This window comes from Pterocles gutturalis, unplaced genomic scaffold (assembly GCF_000699245.1).
Source record: "Pterocles gutturalis isolate BGI_N339 unplaced genomic scaffold, ASM69924v1 scaffold6090, whole genome shotgun sequence".
Taxonomy (NCBI): Eukaryota; Metazoa; Chordata; class Aves; order Pterocliformes; family Pteroclidae; genus Pterocles; species Pterocles gutturalis.
Genome location: NW_010143269.1, coordinates 26,951 through 54,222, shown reverse-complemented (window position 1 = coordinate 54,222; position 27,272 = coordinate 26,951). Strand labels below are relative to the sequence as shown.

At 38.2% G+C, this 27,272-nt stretch overlaps 1 protein-coding gene across 1 annotated transcript; it reads left to right on the top strand.

Moving 5' to 3' along the window:
• Window positions 1-647: 647 nt before the first annotated feature.
• On the top strand, window positions 648-17,478 carry ADNP (activity-dependent neuroprotector homeobox). The gene is given in 5 exon segments (XM_010084660.1): window positions 648-929; window positions 9,652-9,764; window positions 11,212-11,304; window positions 13,273-14,789; window positions 14,791-17,478. Coding segments are annotated over 5 exon segments (3,561 nt in total). The 5' UTR covers window positions 648-700; the 3' UTR covers window positions 16,400-17,478.
• The last annotated feature ends 9,794 nt before the right edge of the window (window positions 17,479-27,272 follow it).

Genomic DNA, 27,272 nt, shown 5'->3' with positions numbered 1-27,272 from the left:
GACATAACATACTTGGAGGAAGTTTGAGTAGATGAGTCAGGACTTATTTCATTAACTGCAGTTAAATGTTTTGGCCGGTTTCCGAGGAAACAAAGCTTACACAATTTTTCAGATTGTGGCTTGTCTCCTACTCCCCCCTCCCAGTCAAGAAAAGAGTTGGCCATTTTCAACCAAATTTGGTAGAGATGGAGGTCTAAAAAGATCAATAAGCACCTTTAAGTTTCATTAAAGGTAGATCTTCAGTGAGAGAAGAAACAAAGGTTTGAACATTCACAAGTTTCATTCACAACTCTCCTGTTGGCCTATTCCTTCAGTTGGAAGAAGCAAAGCCAAGTGGCTGCTAAAAACCCTGTGGGAGGAGTTGTAAGGAGGAGGGATTTTAGGGGGTTGACTTTACATGCTGCATGTGTGCCAGCTGCAGAGGTGCTGGTGAGGTGGTGTGCCTGGAGCAGAAGGTAGCAACCTGCCTGTCATTATCTAATACGGAGCTAACAGAGGGGTATGAAGGAAAGAGAAGCAGCAGTAAATTATCTTGGCTTAGTATTTGAAGTATTCAGCTCCAAATGAGAGTTGTTGGTGCCTGACTGAGTGCATGTATAGTATATTATTCCATGGATACGATATTATTACAGGTCCAGCAGCAGCTCATGATGCCCCGTAAAGCTTTTCTTTCCCAGAAAGAAAAGCAGGCTCGTGAGATATGTTAAAAAAGAGGAGGAGGCGACAAGACTATCTCAAAAGAAGCGTGGAGCCACAGAAAAATGCAGAAACAATAAAATGGCACAGGGATGATGAGAAGAGGAGAGAAAATGAGCAAGTTAAGGACAAAGATATCAAGAAGCGGTGGAGACAGGATGAGAGAGAACGACGAAAGAATGTGGACACTATGAATTGGCGCAGGGAAGATGAGAAGAGGGAAAATGAGCGAGGTAAGGACCAAGAAGGCCAAGAACCAGCAAAGATGAGGAGAGGGGGAAAGAGCGACGAAAGGATGGACCTTTTGTAGCCACAGAGGGATGATGAGGGGGAGAGGGGAAAAGAGTAAGAACAGCTCCATTTTATAATCATATGCAGAAATAACAGAAAATACTAGTATTTTTGTTTCAAATTTATAGGAAATATGCTTTAATGAACTGTAGTTATTATAAGAGCTAATTATTTAATAAGACAAGATCGATCTGGGCACAGATGTATACAAACTGAAAGTCACCATGGGATAGAAAAGGCTGCATTTACACACTGCTTATGAAATTGTCTGTTTTGCACACATGCTCACAACTCATATTCTTCAACAGTACAGTTGATAATAGTGTGTTTCAAATCACCAAAAAGGTCGGGTTTGCTCAGTAAATGAGAGCTCTAGGAAAAGAAGGGTCAACCAAATGTGCTCGTAAGAGAAAGTAAAACTGGTTTTTTTAATTTTATTCTTGTTAATAACATGCCCAAGAGATAGATGTAATTGCATCTCCAGTTTTATTCCGAGGTAAATTATTTAACAAAAGGTGTATGGAAGTGTAAATTTCACAGAATGCTTTTAAGAAGCAGTCAGTTCAAGAGATGCACATTTCTGTCTCATTAGATCGAAGGTGTTGGGGTCACATTTGATTTGATAAAGTCAGCCAACACCTCAGCATCAAATCTGAACAACTGACAGTAGATATTTACATTACAGTAGGAAGACCCCTTCTAAAGTTGCAATTTCATTAAATTTTATATAGGCCTTTTTTATCTGGAGTTATGTGGGGTTTTTGCAGTAACCCCAAAACATTAGTTGTAGGCTTATGAACTGGCAGTGAATTTATACTGCACCAGAGCCTAGTCCTTTGGAGTACTCAGACTCTCATCTGCTAGAAATCCAAACCAATTCAGAAGTTTGAGTGCTCAGAGTAAAAAGGGTGGTGCCTTTGCAAACATGATGGTAGTTTGCTCCCATGTTCACAGCTGGGGCTGTTGCAGTCCTTGGAAGACTGGGCTGCTTTGCCTGCAGGGTGTTCACAGTAAACACTGGGGAGAAGGAGCTGTCACACTTAATAGTGCCTGTTCTAAACAGTAGTAAAGAACTCTCTCTCTGCAGATGAGAAACTGATTCAATTGTCTGCATCCCTTGGATTTTCTGGATGTAACATATTTTTTGTTTTAGGATTAAAGGTCTACACTTTTTTTTTTTTATTCCATAGAAGTGTTTTGGCACCCCTGTTTTGACTGATCAGTTATGGTGAGACAGTGTGGAAGGACGTAGCCACAATAACAAAGAGAAGAGTTGTGTAATTAATAAGACTGCTAATTCCTATGTGGCTGAATAATTTTATTACTCAACAAAACCAAAATGGTCAACATACTGAATATGCATAAAGCTTTTCTTTTTAGTGTGGACCCTTTCAATTGAGCCAAAAAAATAAACTTAGTGTTTAAAGGGTAGGGTGAGGGGTAAATGTTGCTTATTATGAGTAACTTTACATATTTCATTGTGAGGAGAAAATGCTCTCAAAATTAGTTACAGCTTGCCACCTCTATGTTCCTGTGAGGCTTTCATGGTAGGCCTGGGAATCATCAGCTACTAAAATAAATTGTGTGTCAGGAAAATTGATAAATGCTTCCAGGAGCCTCAGTTTTATTTCTGTAACTTTTTTCTCTCTTCATTCCTAATTTTTACTCATTATTCAGTAGGAAAGATTAATTTTGTAGTTTTTCTTCTCTTGATTGACTGCTTCTTCTAACTGTTCTCAGCTCTTGGATAAACTCAGAACTATGTTCATAAAATTTCCAAAGGAAATAAATGGAATAGTCAGATAGTAACTTTCAAGTTATTCCTCCAGTATCATTAGCAATGCTGACATCAAACTTTCCTTGTATGTTAGAAAAAAAAAAAATTAAACCCGCATGTATTGTACTGGTTGGGTTCTGCCAGTGGAGAGGTACTTCAGAAGAATCAGTGGCCACTGCAAAGAGCATTAGGATCCCTGTAGCCTACTAACAGGTTTGAGATGCCTGAATAGGAATAGCATGTACTAGGGACTAGGGGTTTTTGTTCATAGCTTTTGGGGATTCCATAACTGTTTGTTACTTGCCATTTCACAGTGATGTTCTTTACAGACCTTCTTAAGTGAAGACATCTTCCTCGATGAAACGTTTAGGGAGGGTTGCCTACAATTGTGTGCTTTCTGGTCATGGAAGGCTTTCCTAATGGTAAAAACTGACAGTGTGGTAGTAAAGAAATGGTGTAATTTTCAGTTAGGCATCTAGAGAAGGTTTTGTAGAAAACGACTGATGCTGTCTTGGTTCCTTTACACAGCAAGATTTTCCTTCAGGTTATTTCTTTAGGTCTTTAAACTATCTCTGCATGAAAACTACCATTTCACTAACAAGACTGTGACATTACAAAGATATTATACTTGCTGCTTGTTAGAACTGTAACAAAGCTCAAACGTGAAACAAGCATAGTAAGCACTTGGAATAATGTCCAAAAATGAAACTAACATGATGAGGCAGTTTTGGAATATTTGCTGAAGATTGTAGTTGAGAGTAAAAGGATGTCTTGTTCTGAAGCTGATGCGTCTTTCTCAGAATCACAACAGCATTGCTACCTTGTGGGTGCTTTGAAGCTATATACTAGAAGATCCTCTGTTTCATTGTTATAAAGTTGGCAGAGCTGGAACAGTCCAACATCTGTTACCTGATGGTATCAAAGGTAGCAGCTGCAAGGCAGCTCTTCTGATGAGGTCCAAAATACAGAAGACCCACTGGAGAATTTAGATTTTAATTACACTAGAACAGAAACACCTCTGGGGTGTAAAGACTGGTAGAAGCTTTCTCTTTTTTATCACTTCTGATAATTTGAGTGATATGGGGGTTTTGCTGTTTTTCCCTCCCATGATCCTTATCCTCTCTCTCCTGGGCGCATACCTTCCTGTAAGGTCATGGTTCTCAGGTTGTGAATATAGTGTATTGTGTATGAGATCAGTTCTTCCCGCACAAGGGAGGGCTGTTTGCACTGAGAAAAATATGTAGCATAAGAAAATGTTAACTGTTGCAATACAGAACTCTAAACCAGGCGTGCAATATTGTATTTACATGAATTATTTTTCCAAGTAATTGCACAGTAACCTTTTTTTAACTTATATTTTGACTCAGTTTTCTAGGTGGTTCCAGTCCCTTGGTAACTGGTGTGTTAAAGGGCTGAACTGCATGGCCATGTTAACTTGAAGTGCATGAAGCTGGTACAGTGAGGATAGTTTATTTTTATTAAATGCTAAAAGTGGTTTAAAAATCACTTGGAGTAACATAACAGGAGGATGTGTCAGACTTCACATTCTGGATGATTTTAGAATAGTGACTGCAATTGTTTCCATCTGGAAGTTGTAGTGCTAGTAAGAGTAGCAAGTTGGTGAAGAGGTAATTTGGAGTTGAAAGTCACTGCAAGTCTACCTAAATGCTAAAATCTGCTTAAAAAAAAAAAAAGTGGTATGTCGAAGAACTTGGGGTTTGTTGAAACTTCTCTGTGACTGTGCGGTGGTTAATTTTTGGGCTAGACCTGTTTTCTTTCTGCTTTTTTGTCATGCCATAAAAAAGTCTTTATTTCCTGTGTTTTAGGATATTTGCTCTGCTAAGTTCCTAAAACTAAGCATACATACCAACTGTGGCTTACAAGATTAGAAAATGGAGTAGAGAGAAAAAGCCCTTTACTGTGAAGGAAACAGAATACATGGAAATACAGGATGTCACACTAACTAGAATCCTGGTCTGGAATTGTCATTGACTGAGTGGTATCATCTTAGGATAAATTAATTCCTCCTCTATTTAAAAAAAAAAAAAAACACCAAACCAAAAAAACAACCAACCCATGCTGCTGATCTTCTTTTGAAAGCTACTTTGAGATCTCAGAGAGAAGTTCTGTATTGAGCCTATAGTGTTAGCTAAGTGGCACTTTAACTATCAGGAGTTGGTAACTGGTAGGTGTGTAAAGCTTGAGCTGCTTGTGCCTTTGTCTTCACTGAAGTGCAGAGTATTTAAGACTGTTCACTTTTGGCATTTCAGTAGAAAAACAGGAGAAACAACATTAAATTATTTCACAGAAGGATCAGGTGATCTGTGACCCTGTCTTACGTGCATCCTTCGCTGTGGGGGATGCTGGATGGTAGCTTCAGTGCCAGATGAAAGCACTAGTGGGCTTTGTCAGTACTAGATGCTGCATTCCTTAGTATGTGTGTTCTGTTAAAATAAATTACTTGGATCTAAGCTTCAGAAAAGTACGAAGCAGCCCTGACAGTGAAGAGGAGATGTTCCAGGTGTCCTCTTAAAACATCAGCTTTTGGTCAGATAAAGGATACCTCATTTCAATAATAGCTTTAGTGTCTAAATGATGGCTTGAGACACTTCTTAATCCCAGCTGGTTTAATGTCCACATTCAAGGATGTGCCAGCAGTGTGTTGTGTATATTGCAATTACAATTTTAGTTACTTGCTGTAAATATAAATGAATGGAGATGCTAAAATCTCTCTGTAGTCACAAACCATAATAGTATCAGACCGTATCTGGCTCTCCACTAATTATGATTAAATGGTCAAGAAACTTCCTAAATAAAATGAACTGTATTTGCTTAAGGCTGAATTTTTTATTAAGATTAGCTGAGTTGGATTCAGCTGTCAAGCAGAATTTACAGGTTGATCTTCAGTTTTCAGGTATGAAGATGAAATCCTCTATTATGATGGGTCTTGATAGGAAGATCTGGATAATTTCTTGTCTTTAAGATTTGACTGAGGCAGGCAGAAGTGCAGAGGTAAGAAGATGGTGCAGGTAGAATAGAGATCTTGTTTTCAGGCAGTCCTAAATAATTTGCTTTATCGCTAAGGTTTATGTATATCATGGTATATTTGGCATGCCCAGGTATGTTAGCCACATTAATTAAAAGAAAGCACTTGATTCCTTCGGTGAAGAAGGTGTTAGTGGTGTTTTGTACTAAAATAAGCTATTTGTTAATAACCATTATTTTGAGACTTGTGGCTGACTTTCAAGTTTGCAAGTGATTATTGCCTAAAGACAAACTCTGTACGCTTTGTCACGAGAAAAAACAATTGTCTGTTTACAAGCAAAATTCATGTATTTTTTAAGTGGGGACTTTTGGTTTGGAAAACACAGCTTGCTAGAAGCTTAGAAATGTAGTGTTTTCAGGCACTGATGTTTGTACAGTCAGTATTAAGAACTTGGGTGTTATCTCCTTGGATTTGAAGTTCACTTGAAAATATTGATTCAAATCCTGAACATTCTTGACTGTGCTGCTTCGTATAATTTTTGATGAAAAAATTGAGCATACAGGTACCGACGAAGAAGCTACTGAAAGTATTACTGAACTGAAGCAGTACAATACTACGCTTGTTGAGTTTACTTTGGAGAAAAGGAACCAGTGGAGCCATGATTAGCTTCTGCCCAGAGGTGCTGATGCCACAGTATGCGCAAGGACGGATAGAAGAGCAGGGCAGAACCTGGCACGATCTGTAGTTACTTAATCAAAGCCTAATACATAGTACAGAGTTATAAAATCTTAGGTGTGTTGAAAGTGTTTTTCTGAAACTTCTCTTCAATGTGTGCCTTTAGAAACAGCTCTTAGTATAAGAAAGAGAAAAGGAACACGTGGATAAATTCAGAATTTGATCAGAAAATCTGATAAAGGAACCATAAGCTTGAATGCAGATTTCGGTTCAAATAACTGATTTGCCAGAGTCAGTTTTCAAAGTAACAAGAAATTAAAGACTCAGATTCAAACTTAATTTCCTATTCCTTTATGACAATTAAAAATAATTCACTGGGCAGGAGTGAGGAGCATTCTGAAAGGATGACGTGAGTCACACTATTTGAACAATCACATACACTCTTGCATAGAGAGGGAAGATGTCTTATGCCTGGATATTGTTTATAAGTGCAGATGAAATATTATAAAAGAGTACAGATGAGAATGGATACAGCATAAAAAAGAGCAGTCCATGATTTCCCGTACAAAGTCATTAGAGGCTTTAGAGGGAATAACTGGGAAGAGAGAGATTCTGCCATGATCTGTTTAATCCTTGCCGTGTCCAAGATGGCAAAGAATGCCTGTGGAAGTGCTCTTCATAGCTTGGTTAGGGTTCATATGATGAGACTTGTAAGTGAATCTACCTATTACGTGTTTCACTAGAATGCTAATTCTTCATATTTCTAAAGTAGGTTTGAATTTCCTTAAAATGAAAGGTGCCAGATAAGTTGTAGAACATAGCTACTTTTCATATGGACTTCATTCTGTATTTTTTCCAATTCTAATCCATTTCACTGAAACTGGAGTTAGCTGAAACACCTCTACAGTCACATAAATTAATATACTTGCATTCAGAGTTTTGTACGTGAAGAAATCAAGATGTTTTTGCTTCTCCTAACAAGTGTTATTTGGAGGAGACTAATACAGAACATTGAAATTTTTTTTTCTGGCTTACGTTGTTTGAACATTACGATCATTAGTCACTTGGCATGATGTTTCTAAGAAACTTCATTATTGCAAATACTATGACTGAGTAATTTGGAATCCCTGAGATTCATAGACAAGGTCTAAACAATTTTTTCTTTGGTTTTCTAGTTTTCATACAGGAGTGTTAAATTGACGCTATTTGCTTCTGGTAATCCGTGACAGTTGCCAGCCTGATGCAAGTACCAAAATCCTTAATGATCAGCGTTGCTTTGGTACCTCTGAAAATTTTCCTGTAGTTCTTGAAATGAACTCAGGCTTTTTTCCACTTAGTTTCTAATTTATTGTTGTGATATGAATCCTAAATGTCATGACAGCTTTCTGCTCTTGCCCAGGAGCGTTTTCTGAATGCATTGAATTTGAAGAGACTAGAGCCCAGCCACAGGTGCTAGCAGCGCTGCTCCTAGGTGTGGAACTGATTGAAGTGGCTTCTCTCAGCACTGTTACATGCAGAACTTTTCAGTTTTGTTTATTTCTGAAACTAAATAGTTGTGTTGGTGGGAATCATGGAATAGTGAGTTGTTAGTGACTGTCCTAAAGCATTACCTAGCAAAAATTGGTACGAGTATGAAAATAAAAAGGCCACTGTATAAGCAGACAATACTTTCAGGCGTATGCATGACAGTGCATATAGAAGTGTTGGTTTTGTAAGAGACACTGTTGTAGTCACAACCCATTTCCTTTGTACTTTGAGAAAATTTCTTAGTAAGCTCATTGTAGCTTAGCAGTTGCCCTTGACCTCATGATAAAAGGGGAGCATTTTAGTCTACCTCACGTTTAATGGTTGTGAACTTCTGTTAACTCCGTGTTCTAGGCTTCTGCTTGAAAGTGTTAAAAATACTTTCAAGCTTCTAACAGAAAAAAAAAGTCCATTTTTAGTTGATGTAGGTAGGTAGTCTTTGGCCTCACAGTGGCTTAATTTGTTGATACAAATCAAACCTTTTATTGTTCAAACAAAGGAACATTTCTGAACTGTCTCACAGAAATATTAATGATCAAAAATGCAGTTTTTATCTTCAGGGGTGACAGTCTGTATGCAACAGGCATTGGACCATTAAAGCCCAGGGAACAAGATAACAATTATGACACTTTATTGCTATTTATTTCCTCCCCTTTTCTTTGAGAAAAGCCTACCTTTTTATTGCTGGCTCCACCCCCTCTCACTTCCAAAATAACTGTAGGTTGTCAAGGACTTTGACATTTCTGCCAGTTTGCACCCTCTTACGGTGCAGATGACTTGTTGATGCTGGTTCTGTAGCTGAGCAAGCACTTGCTGTAGCAATAGCAGCATGCAGACTGAGAACTCCTGTATGCACAAAATAAGAGCAGTTATTAGCGACTGAGAGAAATCTTCGTGGTACCAGCTGAATGTGGGAATCCACATATCTTAAAAATTTAGACTTTCTTTTAGCTGGATAGCCCCAGCCATTACCAGACAGTTTAATTGGGATTAGCTGTCTCTGCATGGGGAACTGAAAGGGAGGGTGGTTGTTGGCTGAAAACACCCAGCTACACTTAGAGGTGTTAAGCCATCTTTTGTACTTTTTCCAGTGATTTATATCTCTGAAGGGCTCTAACCAAGCTTTCAGATCCTGTCTTAATACAAGAAGAATGTATGCTAAACAGCTTGTCAGCCATTTAAACCTATAGATACAGTAAAGGGAGGAAACTATTAATTTCTAATCCTGCTTACAGTTGAATGCAAGAAGCATCTTTCTCACTGAAAAGGTATTATTAAATCTGTTACAAGACTGACACGAACCTTTAAGCTCAACTTGGCAATTTTCAGATCAGGATATATATGCACAAAAGATAAACTTAGTTTTTAAGTACTTCAGTATAGGGAATAAATTTCATGTAAATACAAACACTTTTAAAAAAAACTATTTCCAGATGCAGCTGATTACTCCTGCAGTAGTTGTTACATCGGTTTGTTGCTTTTTAAAGTGCTCTCAAGTTTGTCAGTATCTAGCTTCATGGCCAGCCTCATTTAAGATAAAATCAGGCAGAAAATGTAGTAGTTTCTTAGTTAGTAGTACAGTTCTGAGACTGAGTTATATGGGTAAAATGAGACAGAAAATTACTAATAATTAAAAGTGCAACACTCTATCAGACAAAACACGTTTGATTTAAACCTTTTCTCTTACTTTCTTTTTCAATAGAAACTATGTTCCAACTTCCTGTCAACAACCTTGGCAGTTTAAGAAAGGCCCGGAAAACTGTGAAAAAAATACTTAGTGACATTGGTTTGGAATACTGTAAAGAACATATAGAAGTAAGTATGATACCTCCCAAGTGTTGTAGTTAGAGTTAAAATGTTCCAAAGTTAGTGGGACTGTGAGGTCTTTGGTGTATGTTTTTTTTTCTAGACCTGTTTCACAAAATGTTAAAATTTTTACTGTGAATTCTAAGGGAAATCCATCTATCCTATTCCCACACCATACTCAGCTTCTGAGGACATTTTTGGGATTCCATTTGAGCCTTGTTGTTTAGGCGTTGCTACTCCTACATTGCTTTTTAAGTTCTCCACAAAGTAGGACTTAATAACTTGAGCTAAAAAGGTACTTGTAAGTGCTTCTGAGAAAGTTTAGTGGAGACGAGATACACTTCAGGCTGTATGTGACTGACTTGATATAAATTGAAGGTAGGTTGTCTTTTGTTTATGTTGCTTTCTTAAAAAGAGCATTTGCTAACTGAGCATCTAGGAATGAAGTTCTAGGATGTTCTTGAGTGACGGAAGATGGTTCTGAGGTTTTAATGAAGTGTTTGTCAGTGCTAACAGTACGTCTCCAAGTTATCACTTTTGTACCTGTGTTAGTTCCTACAAAGGAAGGGTATTTGTGCTACTCTTCTGGACAAACTTCATCACTGTGGTCTGAAAAGTCCAGCTTTCTCTCCTGAACACTGTCTTCTGTACTGTCAGTTCACACACTTTAACTCCTTAAAGGACTCTATTCAGCAAATTATGACCTGTATGCTTTGGCTTTTCTGTTAGTGTCTCTTTACACATCTCACTTAAGTGCTCTTTAAAGAGGAAGAAATGCCAGTCCTTCCTGCTTGGAAAATTTGTGGAGCAAGTATAACTTTTCAGGGTAAAATTCCAAACTGGGACAATGTTACTTGCAGTATTCATTTCAGTGGAAATACTGGTTTTGAGTCCTTATGTGCTGCTGACTTCTATACCAAAGACGAAATGCCAATGTACTTTGTAAGATTATTTTTTTAATAGGAATTGGGCTTCTTGGACATCATACATGTAGTCAAACTTTTATTATCTGAACTCCTGTGTGAAATCAAAGTAATAAAACCCAATCAAACAAACAATACCCCCCAAAAAAAACACCAAACAAACCAACAAACCCCAAACATCAGAGTTATGGTAAAGTGTCTATGATCTTAAATGTTTAGCTCTAGCCCTAGAATACTTTTCTCCATGACTGCTTTTGAAAATGGGGTGGGTATGTAATTACAGTCTTGGGTTAATTAGGAAGATGAGTACTGACAATAGTTCTTCAGGTGTTTTATGATATTAAGACTGTTCACAGCTCTTCATCTCCAAAGAGGTGCATCTTAAATACCCACACTTCCCTGAATTAATAATATCTACTGTTTGCCAGCAGCACTTGAGAGGACTGCATGGATGCTTACAAGAGTTGCTTAAGGAAGCAGTTGGTCTTTGGTTTTGATTCTCTGTACTCTCTTCCCATCTTCCCCTTCTCCAGGATTTTAAGCAGTTTGAACCTAATGACTTTTATTTGAAAAACACTACATGGGAAGATGTAGGATTGTGGGACCCATCGCTTACAAAAAATCAGGTTGGTAATATTATATGTTGATGCATAATCTGGTTCTGCAAATGGTTCATATTCAAGGGCATTGCACAAATATGTCAAGAGCTTTTGCTGCAGTTTTACCCTTTGGTCTTCATTTGTTGTCTGTAGAGACAGCAAAAAGCTGCGCTTTTTTTAAAAAAAAAAAAAAAGTAATAATCCTGGTCTTAAAAAGTAATAACCCTGGTCTTTATATTAGTAGTATGGATACCTATATAGTGGAGAACTGACTAGTCAAGTAATCTTACCCTTTGACAACTGCATATTAAGATCCCATCTGTTTTCAAGCTTAGCGCAATTTCACCATCCTTCTGGTCAAGAGATCAACAATCTTATACCATTTGTGACAAGTTTTTTACCTTTCCTTAAATGTTTCGTTATCTGTTTTAATAATTTCAGAAAAAGTTTAAATGAACACATCTAACTGCTGCTCTCTCCAGTGTTGTTGTAGCTCTGTTAGCTGTGCCACGTCCAAAGATTCTCACGTTATCTGACTATGTCCGAGATTTGGTTTAGCCATATGCAGTTCTATACAGCAGAATGAAATGATACTGAAAGTCTTACTTTTTAGGTATTTCCGAGCCAGTAATAAAGGCAATTTGAATTGAGATAGAAGTGAAGGGAGGAAATAATACTTGATTCTGATTAAACACATTTAAGGCAAGTTGTGTGCACTGCAGTAGCCTCTACTGATGGTACAATATAGAGCAAGACCAGCCCTGACAGGACAGTGAGGTGAGAAGTCTCTTTACAAAATAAGCCCTCTTTTAGCAACTGCAAGATGAGGTATTGCTCTTCCAGGAAATAGGAACCTGTATTAGAATGGATTCCTAGTGTAGCGTTACTCTAAAAATGTCCCTGTATTACTGTGTTCCATAAAATACACTGATGTTGTCTTTTTTTCTAGTAAATTCCAAGATAAAAATTGTAATAGAAAAGGACACAGCTTTTGTTTAGTTCGTTTTGTTGTGTCTTGTCTCCTCAGATATCTGAGGCTTCAGAAGGTGGACAAAAGCATGTATTCCTACTTAGGTATGCAGAGGGAGAGTATAACTCTCCAGTTACTTCGGATGATCTATGTGTAGCTTGATGCACAAGATTTGTTTTGACACTCAGGATGAATGTTTGTAACTATTTGAATTTCATGTCTTACCTCATCTGAAATGCTGGATTGCTTGTGGCTACCTCTAAGGCCAGTGTAACTTTAGTTCCTGTTACAACAGTTGACAAGAACTGCACCAGCAACATGTTAAATGTAACAGAGATAAAGGGTGCAGGGAAGCTGCAAGTGTGGAATTTTCAAATACCTTTTTTTTCTGATTCAATGAGGTTTGTGTTTCGATCAGGAGGAAAGGGCTTGGTGGCTTTAAGGGCTTGTGTAGCCTTAGGATATGACTTGGTAAGCTTAAATTCATTTGTCGCCCAAAAATAAGTTTTGAAGAACATGTTTTATATAAAAGTTTGTGATTGATTAAGACACTGAAATAGCTAAAGTTATATATCCGTCTTATATCTATAAATGTTTGTCAGACTTTGATGGGAAGTAACTTCTGGATAGAGTCTCATTCTACTCAAACAGTCATGCTTGCCTTTTCCCCCCAGAAATGAGCTCACGGTGAACTTTTTCATGCAGCTCAGCTGCAGGGAATAAAGCTTTTTTTTGACTGGTGGAGAAAGATGCTTTATGATTCAGCTTTGCATGCTGCGTTTATGGTTAAAATGGCGAGAGACCTCTAAATTGGCACTTGCCACATCACGAGTATGTTCAGATGATTAGGGCTTGATCTGCAGGCCAAAGTCTGGAGAGAACAAGTTAATCTAAAGGTTTGAGACTGTTGCAGTGGGTCTTCAGACTATTATGTAGAAACGTTCTTGTTTAGAGAAGATCATGGATGTTGTTTTTCTAAAAACTGCTTTTCAATATTTAGTTTCTGCTTTGTTCTTTGTTTTAAGGACTATCGGACAAAGCCCTTTTGCTGCAGTGCATGTCCATTTTCCTCGAAGTTCTTTTCAGCGTACAAAAGCCACTTCCGGAATGTTCACAGTGAAGACTTTGAAAATAGGATTCTCCTTAATTGTCCTTACTGTACTTTCAATGCAGACAAAAAGACTTTGGAAACGCACATTAAAATATTTCATGCTCCAAATGCCAATACACCGAGTGGAGGCATCAGCACTTTTAAAGATAAAAACAAACATGATAGCCTTAAACCTAAGCAGGCTGACAGTGTAGAACAAGCTGTTTATTACTGTAAGAAGTGCACTTACCGAGATCCTCTGTATGAAATAGTGAGAAAGCACATTTACAGGGAACATTTTCAACACGTTGCTGGTCCTTACGTAGCGAAGGGAGGTGAAAAGTCACTCAATGGTGCAGTTCCATTAAGTTCCGGTTCCCGAGAGGAGGGTAGTATCCACTGCAAAAGATGCCTTTTTATGCCGAAATCGTACGAAGCTTTAGTGCAGCATGTTATCGAAGACCACGAACGTATAGGATATCAGGTAACAGCGATGATAGGTCACACTAATGTAGTGGTTCCAAGATCTAAACCTTTGATGCTAATAGCTCCAAAACCACAGGATAAAAAGCCTATGGGGCTCCCTCAGAGGATGGGTCCCCTTTCCCCAGGAAGTGTTCGATCTCTTTCGTCACAACAGATGATGAACAGACTCACTATACCAAAGCCTGCATTGAATTCCACAGGAGTGAATATGATGTCAAATGTTCACCTACAACAAAACAATTATGGAGTCAAATCAGTACCACCAAGTTATGTTGGTCAGCCAGGGGGAAGGCTAAACTTAAGTGGTAACGCACCAGTTTCTATTTCACAACAGTCGCAAACCATGAAACAATTTTCAACGAGTGGAAATGGAAGGCCTTATACTCTTGGAGGGGAACAGAGATCACAGGCCTCGGCAAGGTACTCTCTTCAGTCTGGCAGTTCATCTTCTCTTTCCTCAGCTCAGTTGAAACAGACGTCACTATCTCAGTCACAGGCAGCTTCAAGAGTATTAGGTCAGTCTGGCTCGAAATCTCCTGTAGCTGCTACAGGTCCTTCCTCTGTCAATACATCATCCACCCAGAAGTGGAAAATCTGTACAATCTGTAATGAGCTGTTTCCTGAAAATGTGTATAGTGTCCACTTTGAAAAGGAGCACAAGGCCGAAAAGGTGCCTGCAGTAGCTAACTATATAATGAAAATACACAATTTCACTAGCAAATGTCTATACTGTAATCGGTATCTACCCACTGATACGTTGCTTAATCATATGTTAATACACGGTCTGTCTTGTCCATATTGCCGTTCAACCTTCAATGATGTTGAAAAGATGGCTGCTCATATGCGAATGGTTCATGTTGATGAAGAAATGGGACCTAAAACTGATTCCACTCTAACCTTTGATTTGACATTGCAGCAGGGTAGTCACACGAATATACATCTTCTTGTAACCACCTACAACCTGAGATTTTGCTGAATCTGTAGCTTACCATGCTCAGAATACTCCCCCAGTTCCTCCAAAGCCACAGCCGAAAATCCAGGAGAAGTCTGATGCACCTGTAAAAAGTTCTCCACAAGCAGCAGTTCCCTACAAAAAAGACGTGGGGAAAACTCTCTGTCCTCTGTGCTTTTCAATCCTAAAAGGACCCATCTCTGATGCACTTGCACATCATCTACGAGAGAGGCATCAAGTAATTCAGACGGTTCATCCGGTTGAGAAAAAGCTAACCTACAAATGCATTCATTGCCTTGGTGTGTATACTAGTAACATGACTGCCTCAACTATAACGCTGCACCTTGTTCACTGCAGAGGTGTTGGGAAGACTCAGAATGGCCAGGACAAGGGTACTTCCTCATCTCGGCTAAGCCAGTCTCCAGCTGTAGCTCCTGTAAAACGTACTTACGAACACATGGAATTCTCGCTAATGAAGAAAAGGAAAATGGATGATGATGACTCCCCCTCTGCCTTTGAGGAGAAGCCTGAAGAACCTGTAGTTCTAGCATTGGACCCCAAGGGTCATGAAGATGATTCCTATGAAGCCAGGAAAACATTTCTTACAAAATATTTTAATAAGCAACCATATCCCACTAGGAGAGAGATTGAAAAGCTGGCTGCCAGTTTGTGGCTCTGGAAATCTGATATTGCGTCTCATTTTAGTAACAAAAGGAAGAAATGTGTTAGAGATTGTGAGAAATACAAACCTGGTGTGCTGCTTGGTTTCAATATGAAAGAGTTAAACAAAGTTAAACATGAAATGGATTTTGATGCTGAATGGCTGTTTGAAAACCACGATGAAAAGAATTCCAGAGTCAATGTTAGTAAGACTGTTGATAAAAAAATAAACTTAGAAAAAGACAATGAAAGTTCCTCAGACAGCTATGAAAATATAGAAGAGGGATACAATGAAAGTGGTAGTCCATTTGGTCAGCGTATTTCTGACATTGGTGGGAAAACCTCTTCTGATACAGTAGTGGAGAACCCAGAGGACAGCATATCCAAGGAAATTATTGAAGAAAATACAGTACAGTCTCCAGAAAAGCCTGATCAAAAACAAGAGGAAAGCTCTAAATATGACGAGATTATTTCTTCTGAAGAACCAGCAAAATTGGTAGGTGATGTTTCAGATAGCGAAGGTGATCAGGATGATGCTGTTGAATGGAAAGATGGAGCTTCACAGTCTGAAAGTGGGCCTGGTTCTCAGCAGGTTTCTGATTTTGAAGATAACGCATTGGAAGTAAAACCAGAAGCATGGACAGATGAATCTTCCCAAAGCGAAGACGCTGGTAGCAGTAAACCGACTGTTGAGACAAAGGGAGGTGGATCTGAAAGTGATGAAGAACAGTCAAAGTGGAAGAATCGTTCCTATGGAAAAGTAGAAGAGTTTTGGTCTAAGGACCAGTCGCAATGGAAAAATGCATCAGAGATTGAGGAGAGCTTGTCAAATCAGCAGATGGAATGGCAGAATAGCACAATTGACAGTGAGGATGGAGATCAGTTTGACAGTGTGACTGATGGAGTAGCAGAACCAATGCATAGCAGCTTAACTGGTGTGGAGCTGAGCAGCCAGCAAGCATAAGCTGCTCGCTGCAGTAAGCGTCAGTAATGTGATCCAATGGACAACTGTCTAAACACGTTCATTTCAGTATGACTGCTAAGCTTCAGTCCAAACTGGTACTGCCTTCCGAGTGCTAGGTCATGGTGTGTGGTGGTTGTGACCACTATTATTCCAGTGGTTATTTAAGGATGCTGTTGGCTAATCTGGCTTGAGAATACCTGCTGGGATGAGCACAGTAACTTAATGTGAAAATGGATAAGCTGGTGGCTCCAGAATGCACACAGAGAAAAGCAGAGGTTTATTTTATCTGCATTTTCAGCATTTATTTCACTCTTGTACATGTTCAGTTGTATGTCTTTTTAAACATTACCCTTATTCACATGGTAGTGTAGGGCCAACCATACAAACTACCAGTTCAACGTGTATAGTAGACTATGGGGAAATTGATTTTTTTCATGTATCATTCTGAATAGTTGAAATGTATATTTGTACAGTCTTTTAGACCTATTCAAGTGAAGCTTATGAAATTGTTCTTGTGTACCCATCATAGATTTGTTTCTCTTTTTTAGTGTTGCCCTGCTGTGTAATAAATGCTGTATCTAGTTTACCTAGCAAAAGCTTGAAACTGCTATAGTATGAATTTTGACAAACTTAGTTTTTGCACATAACCTTGTACAATCTCAAAACAGAGGCCAGCAACATAAAAAAATATATCTGGACTCTATTGTATTATAGAATTTTCTTGTTCTGAATATCCTTGACATTACAACTGATGACAAACGTATTTCAGAGCCATTTTCTGAAATCTTTTAAGCTAAAAAAGAAAAATCACATGCAAGAAACAAGTTTGCAGCTACTAATTTTGACACCTTTTAGATCTGTATAAAAGTGTATTGTGTTGAAGCAGCACACTGAAACAAAAGTGCTGTGTTTTGAATATTTAGTTTTATCTTTAGTTAACACCAACAAGGTGTTGTATTCATTTATACCATCTAATATATGACACACTGTTGTAGTATGTATAATTTTGTGATCTTTATTTCCCTTTGTATTCTTCATTTAAGCATCTAAATAAATTGCTGTATTGTGCTTAATGTAAATATTTGCTTTATTACATGCAAGTGCTGCATTCCTGTTTGGTAAATCCTACTGTGCTACATTTTTTTTTTTTCTTTTTTTTTCTTCTTCTTCCCCAAAGTGCTCCACAGCTCTGCTGGGCACGTCTGTATAGGACATTCTTATTGAATAGACGCATCTCCTTCAAGGATATTGAAAATCCTACAGAACTAAGTGGCTGGTTTTCTCTTTACTATTTAGCATTCTAGAACACTAATTTATAAATAGGATTGTAGTGATTTGCTTGTTCTGCATCTTGGTGAAACAAGGTCTATGAATTATTTGCATTTTTCATCCTTTTGTATTTCTATGAATAGAGATCACTTTCACAAATTAAAAAGCTACCTATGTCCTGAGGGTAAATTATAGGTATTTGAATACTTGCCCTTTAAACATGAAGGAGCATGCCTTGCAAGCTACAGATTAATTTTGGCTTCGAAGAAAATGTAGTTTGAATACAAAAAAACCAAGTTTATTAAAATTTGTGATTGGTTTGGTGAAACCCATCCTGCATTTTGGCAAGTGTGCAGTACAGCAGACAGCTGCATAACCAAAACTTCATCAAGATAATAACTTACTGAAGAGAATCTAATTGTGAAGAGACCAAAACTATTCATAATTAGGGCAATGCGTTTGATTTAGGCATATGTCTAATAGATATCAGCACCTACTTTTTGATACTTTACAAGAACTAATTGGACCTGTGAAATTTTCATTAATGTTGTCAAGGAGAAAATAGTTCTGTGCTCTTCAACATTTTAAACAGAAAAACTATTTCACAGAGATCTTGAGAAGACATTTCAATCTCTCTATAGTGGTGTTGGGTAGGCATAAATTGTACTTTCCACTAGTGTAATGAATGAGCCACTATATAAACCAAAGATGAGAATATGCGTATGTTCTCATGTTCTGCAACTAACTCGTGCTGCTGAGACGCTTTGGAATGAGCATTTCTGGGTTTTGTTGAACTAATTATGTGTGTGAAGTGATGACTGAAAACAGTTACCTTTAGATGAAGATGGTTTAGATTTGTCTTGTTCTTTCCTTTTCACAGAAGGGATACATACTTTCATTCTGCTTTTTTAACTGAGAGGAGTGGAAGTTGGACTGGCTCCCAATTATGCACTCAAGTGGTAGAAGATATATTTTAAGAACAATATAGGGAGAATACTTCTGACATTTACATTAGCAAAACAGCTCCTTGTGTTTCTCTGCCTTAAAACTTGAGCTTCAACTCATTTTGTTAGCAAGCTTTCCAAACTATTTCATTTAAAATAACTTTTCAGTAAATCAGCTGAGAGTTTGTTAACTACCACTTACAGATGTCAATGGGGTGGTAATTTTTTTCCCAATGAAACCAGGCACTCCAAGTCCTAGAAAAGGCTATTCCTTTCTAAGAAAACTTGGTTATGTTCCCTCTCCCTGTGCAGGCTGCTGTCTGAACACTTAAGACATTTCAGAATTTGTTTTCTGTCATTCATCTAGGCTTTAAGGGATTTTTCAAATAATTTTAGAAAAAAACTTAAAAAAAAAATCCCAATAGTTTAATGGTAGTACAACAACCTTTATCTGTTAAGCAATGAAATAAAAAATTTGGTATCATCTTACGAATCTGCATCATCTTTGTCTCAATATCTAGCAAGGCTCATTTAATATTAGTGAACTCCATAGGAATGTAAAACTTCCAAATTCTGAGCTCCTCTTTGTAGTCAGTGAATAGTAAGACTATGAAATCTGAACTCTAGAAATCTTCATTTGCCAGAAAATTCGATGATAGGAAATACTATTTTATATAGTGATTAAATTAAAGGTCTTGCACAAAAATAGTCATATCTTACCAGAATTATCAAGAAGGATTGGGGGTGGTTGTTTTAAGTTTTGGCATAAGCTTTCTAGTATTTCAAACAAGTTACTCTTCACATCTGGATTTTAGCCTAGGCAAGAATTCCTTTCTAGATTTGAGGCTAACCACACATTTTTGAGGAAGTCAAAAAGCAGAAGAGGTAAATGGCCCAATAAAACTGGAGGAACCTTAACCCCAATTGTCATTTACCACACCATATACTTGTATGAGATGGAAGTTATCCAATTTAAGACTCTTCTCTAAATAATTTGTTTCAGCCAGTTTACCTGAATTGCAGCAAAGGAAGTGTGCTTTCCATCTTAAATGCGCTACCTGAACTCCAAGGGTTGTAAGAGTTGAGAATGAAGTAGGAGGTTATTAGCATACACATTGTTTCTAGACACAAGACAGCTTTGTACAACAACTCTTTCAGAGCTGGTGTGAGCTGTAACGTGACTTTTGCTGAATAGCTGAGAGTGGCAAGGACAGTCTGAGATGGTTAAGGGTGGCTGCATTTTATATGACACTTTGCGGGCATTCATATGGGCTTGTAATAACTTATTTTGAAGCATCATTCATTGCACTGGCGTGCAGCTGAGATGTAGTGGTTCAACAAGTATACTTTTCCTCCTTTTAGTACACTCTCCTTCCACACCCCCCCTTCTCCTTGAAGCACAGCTTTCCTCCAAACTAAACAGTTATTTTCCAGCAGGGACAGACAGACAGCTTTTGCTAAACTAGTTTTCTATCCAGGTGCATCAGGCACTAAAGTCACACTTGATCTCAGTATTTTCCTTTGGGTACTATGACTTAACTCTTTATCTACTCTAGGATTTCTAGTCAATCAAAACCTTTTACATGATGTTGCAGAAATATCTGCATTGGAGTTTTATTTCACAAGCTCTTAATCTCACTGAAAGTTCAAGTGACATTTAATGCTGCCATCCTGTGTTCAGCAGTAACATTTCTGTACCAAGAACTTGCCAATTAATATTTGACCCTTTGACATACATTTTCAAGACAGAAACCTGAATATTCACCCCATATTTTTATAGAAAAATTCTATCATTCTTGCTGCCAATAAATTGGTAGGCTTAAAATATCCACTAATACAGGTACAGTAAAGAGTTTACCATTTTATAGTACATACCTTTCATACACTGCTATGGTATTGAAACAAGTTGTTTATTTCAATTTTTATCAGAACCAGAAGGTTTCAGGAATGTTGTGTGTACTGTCTCTTTATTTCTATTAATAAAGAAGCTGATGTTTGGATAAATAGGTTGGTATAACTAAGAGTATTTTGTTCCTTTCATAACGAATTTCCCTCTGTAATACCAGCTCATTTGTAATAATCCATTACAATAACCTGCATTGCAGGGGCAGAGACATGAACTAGGTCTGTCTTCTGTTGCTTTATATTTTAATTCAACATTATCTTTCCTCATCAGTCCCACTAATGAATGTAAAAAGGTTGAGTTCATTTATTTCTGCATCAGAAGAGCACTGGTCTCCATAGTTACTCAAAGCCTTGTAGCTTTACTTGCACCGTAAGCTTTTCTTTTTCCCCCCATTTACAGAAATTGGGTTCTTCATCTCAAGCTTTTCCACAGCTATTTTTAAAACAAGCATTCATCTCTATTTCTCCATATTGTACTGTATGCAGACGCAATAATCTGAAAAGTATATACTGTTCTCTTCCTAATGTTCCTTATTCAGAGAATTGAGGGGTTTTTGTTTCCCTAGACCTATATTGCAGTAAAAAAAAAAAAAAAAAAAAAAAAAAAAGGCTACAGGTGCGAGATGAACTATGCTACTCGTGGTCCTGGCTGAATAGCATCTGCATTACAAAATTGCACATCCAAAGGTCCATAACCGAAAGTTTATTTATACCATTCAAGTTATATTACACAACAGCTTTTAAAACACTGCTCCTAGTTTGAAATAGAGTGCTGGAAGCTTCAGCCATGTGCAATTTATTGAATTTAAAATTTTGACATTGACTTCATGTTCTTTTGTAAAACCTGAACATTTGTGCATCTGTGAAGCTGGCAGTATTAGCACATTACTTGACAGTTTTAACATGCTATACTAGAACACTCTTCAACATTCTGATCATTTTAAGTATAAAAAATGTGAAGGTAAACAAAGTGAGGTTTCATACATTTTCTGCATTGATTTAGGAAGCTTATCAAGTAAGTGCAAACTACTGTAATCAAACCTTAGAATAAATGTTACAGTCTCCATATAGCTACACTATGATCAGAAACTTTTACCTTCTCTTAGAGATGCTAGCCAAAGATCTGAAATGTAACAGTTGCTTCTTCCTAATGTCATAAAATATAAGAATAAACTCAGGCAGCCTTTTCTAAAAACCTTTTGGTAGTCAAAAATTAATTATTTTGATACTTAGTACCTACATAGTTCATAGGAAAAAAAGTCTTCAGTTCGGTAGAGTTTTGGCAGGTCATAGGAGTGTGCGGCTGGTAGAGGTTGCCTCTGAAACAAGAACAGGACAGAAATTAATCTTATTGTTAAAGAACAGGAAATAATACTTTAAGGAGTTGCCCATGTAAAAGAGACATGGGGGTGGGGAGCAGAATCAGTGGCTCAGAACTGAGGTTACTTTCAATACAAGATAATTGGCTCTGTAAACAATGCTGAAAATGCAAAGTTGTTTACTTTCACGCCTGATTCTACAGAATTTGCAATCATCTTAGTTGGATTAATATTGAACAGATAAAAATAGAGTAAAGCACAGGGGGAATTAGCTTTAAAGCACAGAAATATAGAAATGAATTAGTAACACTAGAAAATACTGACTACAGAATACATATAGAAAGGGATTTGGTTTTGCTTCTGGGGTTTTAAGGATTCAAATAATTGATTAATCCTAAATTGAGGAGATAAAAATAATATTTCTGTAGTGCAAAAATTCAAACCTCTAGCTAAAATCAGTGTCTCAATGGAAAATGAGGAGCCTATCCCTCCCATAAAGGTAACAGTCTTCAGGGTCTAACTTAGCATATTTCCAGAGCATAGTTTGCTATTTAGATGTAATCCTCACATTTATTTGTATTTAATTCTCATTCATGTGCTTCAAGCTCTGCATCTGGTTATAAACATTCCTTGATAGTATCCACTGCTAATTCTTTGGAATAGATACTGGCTCTCCGTATATATCGAGGCACAATTTGAGTAGTAAATATTCATTTATACTATGACCTGGGTACTAGCGACCGAAGCTGCATTGCTGTGCTGCCGCTGTCAGAACAGGCAGGATGAATGGGGGTTCTGCTCACAAACTGTTGCTTTGCACTTCTTGGAAATCTATACTGTGTTCTCAGAGAAGCATATACAAACTTTGTTGCGGGGAAGATACATACTTTTAGTGATAATCATCCACACATGCATGTGGTTTTGAAGTTTTTATGTGCAGACCCAAACAAAAGGAGCGAGGGTCATTTTAATGGGCAGAATACTATAATTTTTAATGTAAAATGTAAGGGTTTTTTTAATCTAAGATTGAAAATCAACAGTCACAACCGCTGAGTAAGACAAGATGAAAAATCTGCATTGGTCATTAAGAACTAGTGACAAGGTTCACCTCTGCAAACTACAAAGAAGAAAAAACCCTAAACAAAGAAGCTGCAAAAGTAGCCAGCTGTAACAATTCACTGTGGAATACTAACATTTTCTGTATTTTCAATAAAATAAAAGTAGACAGAAGTAAAAGTTAAAAATAATTCAAATTTTCAAAGTAAAATAATCTGTGATTCTATTCTAGGGTAATATTGCCAGTGGTCATACGAAAACAAGGCAGGAATAGTGTTAGGAATGAGGGTAAGGAATTAAACTTCACAGGCTGCATGGCAACCTGCTTGCAGAAAGCCAGGCAAACTCAATGACCCTCTCTCTAACTTTAAAATTAGACTCAGGATTTCCCAAAGCTCATGAAACCACTGTCCCACTCTGATTTGTGACCAGTTATTTTAGAACTGCTTATTCTTAGCACTTACTATCCAGAATTCCTCCAAGTAGATGATGCCATGATTGTGATGAGAATTTACCTGTTGAGATCCCTGCAACAGTGATCCGATACTTGGATGAATAATACCTTATAACTCATATAGTACTACAGGTATTACAATTCACAGATATAGTTAGTCCCTTTTGACCTGCAGGTACTATATGTTTTCTAGATACCCTCTGGACGCAGGTAATCCTTTTGGATGACTTCCTGTAAGTGTGCCATAAATATTTGCACATCTACCAACACCAAACTTTCATCAAGGAACACTCTTGTTACCAGTTTATGTTAAAGGAACTACTTAAGTCTTCATTATCTTAAAGTAGAGCTGCTGAATCAATAGCAAATGAGAGGCAAAGATACCAATCCATATGGCTTGACAGTATTTTATGAGGAAGGGCTCTGAGAAAACCTTGCTTTCACAATGTACAAATGCCACACAGGGTTAAAAGAAGGGCACGAGGAATCTGTGCAGTGCACATCACACAGACTGAAGATGAAATGGATCCTTTGTGGTCAGGCTGCCATGAAACTTAAAGGAAAAGTGGTATGGTTGCCTGCTGGGGGCGGGTTGGGGGGGAGAAGACAGAGAAGCTGTCTTGAAATTCCAAAGCCTATTGAAGTCATCAAAAGAGAAAGGTTTAAGTAGCAGCAAATAGCTTTTCACCTTTGTATCACTTGATTCATGTCTGTCACATCCTAATAAAGGCCAGATGATGGCCGGTAGAAAGTAGGTGCTCTCATTAGGACGGTGTCCATACCAGAACATACAGCCACTGTACAGCAGGAGCGTGCTGAAGGCCAAGTGCCATAAGACTGAACTGTGTTGACATCTAATCCAGGCTACAGAGGCCGTGGACAAGGTTCTGTCATTTCACTGGTGTCCGTAAGCACCTATGGCACCTACTCAGTCCTAATACATAAATCTTTATTTCTCCTCTGAATTTGACTCTGGGGTCAGACTTGAGACAGCGGAGCACAGTGTAGCAGGCTTCCATTGTACATGAAAAACACAAGCTGAAAACAAATCTCTGCTGAGATGACCTATACCCCTGTATTCCTTGTCCCAAACCTGGAAACTATTTATTAACTTAAAATCCAGCGGAGGTGGATCCTTCAGTAAACTAAGGAAATAGATTAAAGGAATTGCAGAGGAATTTAGCACTTGGAAGGCAGTGTAATGGTTAGATGAAGCTAGATCAAATCATAGAAATTAAAGGATTAAAACATTTGCAAGATTTCTGAAAAATAAAGCATGCACAACAACTCTGCACTTGCAGGCAAATAAATGAAATGGCATGTAGAATCATGCCTGAAAGATTAAAACTTGCGGTGGCAGCTTTGGAGACCGTCGTCAGTTGCATTTTAACAGGCAGCGAGCTTATCCAGGGAGATGAGTTGTGTGACATAGTATCTAAGGCACTAAAAGCACCCCTCGAGAAATACAGTTTGAAACCCTTAAAAGCCAGGCCCCCAGCTGACTAACTACAGGAGAGCAGGAAGAAAATGAGCCATTTAAGAGCATAGTGGTTACTCTGACAACTGCAACCCAGCATCAGAACAGCAAAGCTGGGTCAAAAGGTGATCACTTACAGGTTGTATCACATCCAGGAAACAACTTAATTCACAGACAGTTAGATTCTACCTTCTATTGAAGGAAAATAAATGCTGGGCTGAACACATTTGCTTGCTCAGTTTCACTTCACAGCCAGGCTTAAGGCAGCCTGCACAGCAATGTTACATTTAAGGCAAGTGCGCTAAGAATTGCTGATGTGGGCGCAGAAAATTGTCTCCCTTCTATCAAAGTATCTAGAAGATGGTCCAGAAATCCACTTTGGTACTGCTTTTGTACCACAGATGTAGGGCATCTACCCCTCTGGGACCATGAGCCCAGCCCATCCCTGGCTGTTCTCTTTCCAACACCCTCCCAAACAGATCAGGAAAAGGCAGCGCTTCACCTGCTGACAGGTATGACAAGTACACTCCAGGAGGCAGTAGGAATGGTCTTGGTGATGCAGGGACACTGGTGCAGCCACCAAGTGACACAGCAGAAAGGTCTGGCATCACTGTAAGGATTTCTGACCCTATTCCAAACAGTATGTTTATCCAGGCTATTTGCAGTGTGCCTGACCGTTACAGCTAAAACATTGAGCTATTTTCACAGACAGGAAAAAAAAGCAGATTACCTGAGAAAAGGAGGAGGGATATTATTTCACATAGAAAAAAGAAGTTTAACCTTCCGCATCCTGCATCTCTGGAAACTTAGCTGGTAACCTGAACCTTCATTCTTATTTTGACAGCAATCATTCCAGATCATTTTCACCAAAAAAAAAAAAAGTCTCCTTTAAGGCTACCAAATTTGAAGCCTTGGCAGTTCAGCTTGGATGTATTTACAATAACTGTACTGGGGCAGTTCACCTTCTGAACTGAGCTCCTGATCAATTCTGCTGCTTCAAAGCAAAGAAAGGAGCAATAATAAAATACTTTGTCCATGCTGCTAGACTGTGGTGATGACTTTGCCTTAAATACTAATCATGTTTCCAGAGCTCCTGAAGCAATTTCTTTTACATCTGCTGCCTACCACCTGAAGCAGCACTAATACACCTTTCCCTTGACACCAATAACCGTATTTGCTCCTGTTAGTTTACACTGAAAGACGGTAAAGCTTTCTGGAATGGGTCAGCACCGCTGCAGATATCCAAAGAAAATGAAGCAGCACAAGGAGCACAGAAGCCTGCACTAGAAAATTGACCTCTGCTACGATAAAGGGGCATTCTCAGCTATTTGTCAATAATTATTTTTCAGATTTGGTCATTCTCACAGGTATTAAAATCAATATCTAGACTGCAGAAATCAAAACAGGACAAAACCTGAAACTTGTTTCTTTACCAGCTCCAAACCCAAACAAACATTCTTACTTTTTTACAGCAAAATTTCAAAAATTACAATTTGGATTCCTCTTGATCTTAATTTTTAATCTAATTTTATATAACAATGGCAAAATTATTTTAATTTCTACTAAAATAGATTTAAAGTTCAACATTAAAAACCTATCAACTTGGACTTTTCCAACCAGCCTTCTTTTCACTGCTGCCAGCCCAGCCAGCACAGTGCTAGTGGACTCTCAAGGGATGCTTTTGGGAAAAGCAGGAATTAAAGAACCAAAATGTTCTTCACACATCAGCTGCGATGCTGAGCACAGCAAATCCTCACTCACATGTTCTTCTCTGTTAAGCACTTGCTATGTACCAAGAAAGTAATTTTAATAAGGAAGTTTTTAAAAGAGAACAAGGGGTCTGATGCCCACTACTGCCACATCAGCGAGACCTCTTCTGCTTAGGCTGGCTTCCATGGTAATTCTTATCTCCCATTTGTGGGGCTACCTGTGCCAAGACAAACAAAACTCAGCTCTTCTATACACATATGCTGAGTCAACATGCCACCAAAGATGTAACATAGCACATTATTACACGAATGGGAAGAAACAAGCAGTGTAAAACCAATGTTAAGGCTTATCCTTAGCTAACTAACATAACTTCTCCGAAGCTTCTTAAAGCTTCTCAAAGGTGTTTAACCAGCATCAAGGAATCACCTTTAATTAGCAACTTCAAAATAGACTGAGGATTAATCCCAACAATAGCCTTACAAACTAGTCAAACACTATTGCACCTTGGGAAACCAAGGCAGAAAGGTTGTGTGATATGTCCCAACAGACAGCAAGTCATGGCAGAGCCCAGATTTAAATCAGGGCTGACAGGGGAATTCTAGCAGAGCCTGCAGCACTGGCTTAAAACTTCACCGCCTACAGCTGTCCTCCCCAATCCTCCCCCAGAGGTTATTTTTCTCTCAGTCAGCAGAAGGAAGCGTGTTGCCACATCAGAGCCACCCCAATTCAGTCTGGCACG